The following is a 7,611-nucleotide window of genomic DNA, read 5'->3' as shown; positions in this document are numbered from 1 at the left end:
CGAGGTAAGAATTTTAATAGACGATTTCTCACCTTTGCATGCCATCATGAGATGGATGTCACACAAAAATTACAGGATATTATCGATCTGTGCGATCTCACTTGTCGTTTTTTCTATGCAATGTCATATAGTAACGATACCTACACACCAGTAAGCACAAAAAATTGTTGCCATTTTATTAATAAACGTTGCGCGCCGTAATATTCGTGAGATTTCCTAGGAAATATTTTCTTTGATGATTGAAATAATATCGCAATACGACAGAGGATTTACGTATTGAGAGAATTTTATTACGTCGCGTTTGAAAATTACATCTGTATCGATGTTAATCAACGCTAATTGCGCTTCTCACGAGAGGATAATAAACAGTGGCTGTTGTATAAATGATACTGCTGCAATTAATCACGCTATTATTATTGCCATTAAAACGACGCTTTTGTTATCCAAGACCTGTTACAGGATGTTTTTAAAATAGTTTCTTGTCGAACATTACCCATTATATATGTATTTAGATTCAATTTTTGAAATATTTTTATACGAAACTCTGTTCAAGCGTATAGATAAGCTATAGGAAGCACAGCTTAGTGCATAACTCTCCTGATGCGATTCCTATTCATAATAGCTCGCAATAACGTAACAATAGATCCATAAAACATATCATAATAATTCATCGAGCGCAGTATAATACTATAGCCTTGATATTAAATGTGGGCGATAATGATTTTTGTTATCATTCTCTCGGTAATATTAATATTTATCGTTTATTCGCGCCTACATCTTTTTCTTCGTCGTACGGATCTACCGTCGCGTACTTTTTCTTCCCGATGCCAAGGCAGTCGTATTGCGATTCGCAAAATGTAACATAAGTTCCTTGAAAGACGCTAACTTCCCGAGAGAGAGAGAGAGAGAAATCGCGAAAACATCTTTGAAGCTTAGATCACGTAGATAATCATATTTTTTACACGAGCATTTGTAGCTAATTCTATTTGCTATTTCTATATAATCTCCATCAATTCGTAAATAGAAACTACGGTCATCTGCGTGTCGCCGAAATTGTTAAACTGGCGTGATTGTGTAATCGCGGTTATGCACATTGTGTAAGAATAAATGCCAGGGTCTCCTGGCCGGAAATATCTGACGCGCATATACATAAGAAAACGTTGTAAAAAATCTCGTCGTGTCCTTCGTGCAGAATCTGCGGAATCTATGATCTAAAGAGCTAGAGAGCTATTTTATAAATTGAAAGTAGCGTATGCAAAGAATGCGACACGTTTAATCAACTAATCGTACACGAAATTAAATTACAATCAATCTTTATATTTCCTCCTCTTGATTCTCGTGATATTATACATTAAAAATGTAAAAAAAAAGCGTCAAATATATTTTGTAATTTTATTCAAAATTATTTTACAAATATATTTAAAAATATAATTAAAAAAAACCCAAATTTTCGCAAAACTATTTTATAGCTTTATTCAAAAACATAATAATAATAAACAATTTCAAATATAAGAGTATGGAAAAAAGTGAAATCAAAATGACAAAAAAACCAAAAATAATAGCATAGAAAAAGAAATGAAATCAAGATTCAAGTGTATTTATTAAAATAAGTATCACGTAACACAATGCTCTTGCATTAGGATGTAGTATGTCCTCTAAACATCCTTAAGATATCTCTTGGACAACTGTGTTGTGTGGGATAATATCTCACAATCGTAATAGACATAGATTGCATTCCGTTTCACGCATGATGCGCATGATGTCTCATTTATCTTTGTTTAATATTTGATGAACAACAAGGAGAAATGATGCATTACGCGTATCATGCATGAAATGTAAGGAACGTACTTATTGTACAGTACAGGAGACATTTAAAATATATAAAATATAGCAACAAATTAAAATGAGAACATGAAATGCAATAGATATAGTATAATAAGAGACCCAAATATTGAAAAGGAATTTTTATGTCAATAACATGCAATAAATAGTATGAGAAACAAAAAATCGAAGATAAACAAATCTCCAGCAGCAGCATACTTGACGCGTCTGTTTTGTTCATAATTTGATATATGCAAATAATTCAATAAATATTTTATTAATTATGAACTATTTTGCGAAAATTAAAAACTTTTTTTTATTATATATTTCAGTTATTGTTTTAGTATTAATATATTTCGTATTCAACAAATATATATATACAAATATTTTTCTATCAGATAATCTTATAATATATATATATATATATATATACACAAATATTTCTCTATGAGATAATCTTAAAATTTATTACTGTAGTAACAGAATTTGAAGTTTATTACAGTAATAATAGCAGAGTTATTATTCGACATAACATAATTGTTTTTAATCTGATTATACTTGATTTATTATGAAGATAGAAAACTAAACATTATTTTTTTTTGTAAAAACTTTAAGAAACAATGCACGGATTAGAAATTTCTTTATTATCAAATAGATTTAAAAGCTATACTGACAATGAAAAAAACGTTGTTAACTAAATGTGTTTTGCTTAAACGTCCTATGTAATTATTATAATAATTTAACAAAATTATTTTCAGATCTGTGTGTGTATCTAGTTAAATTTTTAGATACTTTAGCAAAATCGTTCTTTCTGTTTATTTAACATCAATTCATGACCGCTATATTTAGTTCAATCAACTAATATTTTTTTGAAACAGCAACTTTTTCTTCTCAGTATAGTTATATGTAAAATTGATACTTATATGCATATCTTGTAATAAGTTTCGAAATTACATTGTCTATGTGTTAATATCGCTTCATAAATAGAATGAATAAACCTACTAAGTAATAATTCACTACATAAAAATGTATTTTATATAACATGTTCTTTACACCACAATGATACAAATTATTATTATTAAATTGTCATAAAATAGTTTATAATATAATTCAATATAGTTCTCAATATATAAATAGTTTATAATATAATATAATTCAACATATAAAATATAATAGGATAACTTCGGCAAATACGCCGCGCTGGGATTTACGCCGCAGGAGTCAGAAAAAAATAGAAGGAGCGGGGGTAATTTTCGCAACTGCTCTGTTACATGCCTTTATGTTATATTAGTATTGTGTTATGATTTCAGCTTCTTACTGTTAATATTAATGAAATTATTGCGAGTTGAATCGATTTATTACTGTAATAAGTAGCGCCATCATAAATTATAATCTACATAAAATGATTACTGTAGGGCATGTAAAAGACTTAGTAGTTATTTCGTGATACATACGTGTAGAGGAATAGTAAAGCAGGCTATATAGCAAAATACAAGTGCTTTGCTTTCGTATTCTTTGTTTACTTTGTTGTCTTGTATATCCCATCTGTTTAGGATATACGGCATTTTTACGGGTGGGATTTATGCTCAAAGCATACAAAATGCGCAGATTGAATTCAGTTCATTAAATGCAATCAACGCATTACGTGTTGAAATATGTACCTCATATCGTAACACTTGTAATATATGTAGAAAGATTGTAATTATTATTTATTACTTCATATACATATTTATCATTCTTATTCCTTAATAAAACTTTATAAACGCATTTTATAAGTTATTGTGTCATTTTTGTATGTTTTATTTATAAGCATTATAAGCATTTGTAAATTTTTCATGAGCCGTACAATACCCCTAAAAATAACATTTTTTATTTTATTGTTCTACGCAACAAAGTTTCAATCAATTTATTGGATCGACAAATGAATACGCCGAAAAATTTTTGAAGAATATTTGTATTTATATATTAACAAAACACTTTGTGTCTATGGTTCGCGTGGCACGAAAGGTAAGCATTTTGTCCGGAGATGTTGCTAAATGTCATCGATCGTTTATTGCTGGTTCTCGGGCTGCGGATGGGCTAAAACGTATGCGACGGCTTTTTGGATCAGCTCGGGTACATGTGGAGCGACCGGCAGGTGGGTACCTTGTGGGTGGAAGCCGGTCTCGTCGGCCGTGTACTGGAGAGCAATGGGGGTGCCGTCAGGAGCGGTATACTGAAACTGACCTTGGGCGACGACCGCAGGATCGCCCTTGGGTCCAACGGGTTGTGGCGAGCCCTGCTCGGAAGCGGCGATTCCATTCTCGGTCTCATAGGCGTAACTGTAAGATCCTTCCGGCGAGATATCCTGCGCTTGCTTCAGAATGGCTGCTACCGGTTGTACATGCGAATGCGGGTGCTGGTGCTGTGCCAGAGCGATGGCGACTAGAGCGAGAGTCACAATCTAAAATAAAAATTGAAATGAGGTATAGATGTAATAAGACAAGCGCGGTGGGAATAATTTTTTTATCATTTCCTACGCAGAAAGAATGATTTTGTTTAATTAAAAAATTAAGCCAAATACACAGATCTGAAAATAATTATGTTGGACTATCTAAATAATTATATTGAATTATCAAACTCATTGATAGATCAAAATTTTTTGTAGTATTATTATCATGCTTGTTTGTCCTACACTCCGTAATTATCTTTATGGTTCAACATAATTATTTTTTCACATCTATATCGAGCCTAATTTTTATATAGTAGCAAAACCGATCTTTCCACTTATAAAGATATAAGATTGATTGCGTGATTATAAATTTACTTTTGCTTATTATTGATAAATAATTAATTACAAAGGGTTTTTATCGATATTTCAAAATGTTGAATCTACTAGATAAAAGTAAGAAATATAAAATTGAAACGGGATAATCAAAATATTTTTAAAAAATATGAACAAAAAATTGATATATGTTGTACAATGATTTATAACATCATTATCATGACTGGGTTATATTATTAATTGACAAGCACGCAAAATATGCCAGTTAAATAACATGTTTTTATTGTTTAAGAATTATATACGTCGATTATGTAAATTTATTGCTATCGATCAAAAAATATTAAAGGCAAAAGATTGCTACTTTCGCGCAATATTGCGCGCTGCAAAAAAAGATTATAGGTTTCGTGTAAATCCATGAAGAGAAGTAAATATCAAGATATTAATAATCTTGATATCTATGTATATATATAAGCGAGTTAAGTTCCCGTTAGTTTATTCCGATTGATCTGTTATTGCAATTAACTTTCTCTTCTCGATTAATTAGATCACAGAATCGTAACAAGCTGTTTTCGCAAAAATTAGAGAAGATCTCAACGAACGGAAAACTCCGAGAATTATTCCAAGTTAACGGTTGACATTGATAAATCTAAGAATACTAAAAATTTAAGAGTGCCTTCTTAATTGTATATTGAAATATATAATATACTAACACAGATGTTAAACAAATTAAGTTAGTCAAAGGTTTTGTAAAAATTTTAAAGATTTAAATTAGAAAATGCAGAATCGATTAGAATTTAATTAACATAGTAGTAATATTAGATATTTTGACGAGATATTAATTTTACGGATTAACAATTTATTTATAAATCTGAGAATTGAAGATGAAGTAAAGAAAAATGCAGAACTCACGAGGAATTTCATTTTGTCGTGTGGATAGCTCGAATCTGTTGATCCAATGGAGGAGCGAGATGAGATTTCGAGTGTGATCGCAATGAGATCCGAATGCGTTTTTATACGAAACTGTAGATCCCCACTTTCCCTGATCATAATGTAGAAACCCAAAAACGAGAAAAAGCCAGGATTCTATATAGCCATGGCGACAAGAAAAGACAAAGAAAAAGAGAGAAGGAATGAGAGAGAAGACACCGGTTAGAATAGAATCTTCTGCCAAAAGTAAGTTCAAGTCGACTTGACCTTTCCACGCGATGCCTAAATCGATTGGTTGCATAATAGTCGAGAAACCTGTTGACATTGTATTACTTGTCTGCTCGTCGTCTTCAAGAACTCAACATTCATGTGGCGTAGTGCATAATGTGAGCAAAATTCGATAACAATAATGCCTCCAGCATGCATTGCAATTTACAAAATATTGCCTATAATCCCGCTTTATGTGATTTGAAAATTCTGATACTTTTTCAAAATTTCTAAATAGAAAATTGTGAACATGCGTTAAAGAAGAATTTTGTACCTTTAATAATTTCAACAAATCACAATGGCACAATCGAATATTTATTAATTTGCTTAACCTGCAAACCTAAGATTCTCTCCTTGGGAAAAATGTTAACTATTATTTCGCTGTACTCAATTATGGGATTTAAAAGATTCTAGGGAGATATATCATTCTTTAAAGAGATCTTATTGATGCAAAAGAAATGTACGATTGCGTGTACATTTTTATTATTATATCTAGATATTTTCTTAGATATATTACTGGAACAAATAGGAAGGAAATACGCTCTCATATTCGACTGTGATTGGTTAATTTTTTACGGCTTAAGACTCTACGACCGCTACGACTTCTATTGTAGACTCCGCATAAAAGAAACCTTTTTAAGAAAGAAAAAATATACGCCAAGTACATAAGAAAGGTATTGAATACATTCCTTGAATTACATTCCTTTTAATAAAAAACGTATACGAAATAAATACAATTAGCCAAGTACTTCATAACGCAAGACATATAAAATAGATTGAAAGTGACTAAAATGGTCAACTAGATTGTAGTGAAGAAAAAACTTGGCGTGCCCGAATCACATTAATTGCACTTCTGTAATATATTATCTCAAAACAGTATTTGCATTATAAATTAAAATATAAAAATAATATACATTTGTATATAAATATAATATATATGTATGTATATAGTGACACAGTTTATGGGACATGAAAATATACGCACAAATAATAGACGTGATATAAGTTGGAGAAAAGTAATGGAGAAATAATATGGAATGATATTGATAATATTTAGATACAATAACATTATAGATAACGAATTTATAAGATTAGTAAGCAATTATTAATTACATCTCTTCTTTGTTGAATCATTGTTTTCATGTGTATTGTGTACATCTGCAGAATATTGTATGTAATAACCTTTTTATTAATTCGTATTGCAAATATAATTTCCATACTATGAAAACATATTGATCCTACAATATTACGTTTTAATGCGACCCGGGCACGCCAAGTTTTTCCTTCACTATAATCCAGTTGACTATTTTAGTCACTTTCAATTTATCTTATGTGTCTTGCGTTATGAAATATTTGACTAATTGCGTTTATTTCGCATACATTTTTTATTAAAAGTAGTGTAATATTCGATACCTTTTTTATGCAATTAGCGTATATTTTTTCTGTCTTAAAAAGATCTTTTTTTAGGGTTAAATAATCTTGAAATTAAAAAATAATTTGATAATTATCTCCTTGCGTTGTAACAGTAGCAAATTGCAAAATTCGGTGGCATAATGGCAGTAAAATTAATGTCTGTGTCATAAAATCATAATTAAGATTAATCACAGGAGGAGACACATGAACATAAACTTTAATACTTGATTAAGAGACTTTAATATTTGATCATGCTTTCCCTTCCTGTTTGTCTCTTTATCGGTGAATGACCGTGACTCTCTTTCCATTCGCCCATTTACATGATTTCGGGCAAAATCCACGTATACGAACAAAATTGTATCAATGACAACAAATATTATATGTCTCACATGCAAAAATCGATAAGCAAAGTGGAATAA

The 7,611-nt window shown here is 30.5% G+C and overlaps 1 protein-coding gene across 1 annotated transcript; it reads right to left on the bottom strand.

Annotated features, from left to right (window-relative positions):
* Positions 1-3,665: 3,665 nt before the first annotated feature.
* Positions 3,666-5,583, bottom strand: LOC108725723 (larval cuticle protein LCP-17-like). Its single transcript, XM_018452920.1, has 2 exons — positions 5,495-5,583; positions 3,666-4,264 (listed from the first exon to the last, which is right to left on the bottom strand). The coding sequence occupies exons 1-2, from the start codon at positions 5,504-5,506 to the stop codon at positions 3,872-3,874; spliced, it is 405 nt and encodes a 134-aa protein (XP_018308422.1). The 5' UTR covers positions 5,507-5,583; the 3' UTR covers positions 3,666-3,871.
* Between the last annotated feature and the right edge of the window lie 2,028 nt (positions 5,584-7,611).

The sequence above is a fragment of the Mycetomoellerius zeteki genome, unplaced genomic scaffold (genome assembly GCF_001594055.1).
Source record: "Mycetomoellerius zeteki isolate Tzet28-1 unplaced genomic scaffold, Tzet1.0 scaffold358, whole genome shotgun sequence".
Lineage (NCBI taxonomy): Eukaryota > Metazoa > Arthropoda > Insecta > Hymenoptera > Formicidae > Mycetomoellerius > Mycetomoellerius zeteki.
This window is presented reverse-complemented; position numbering and strand designations above follow the sequence as displayed.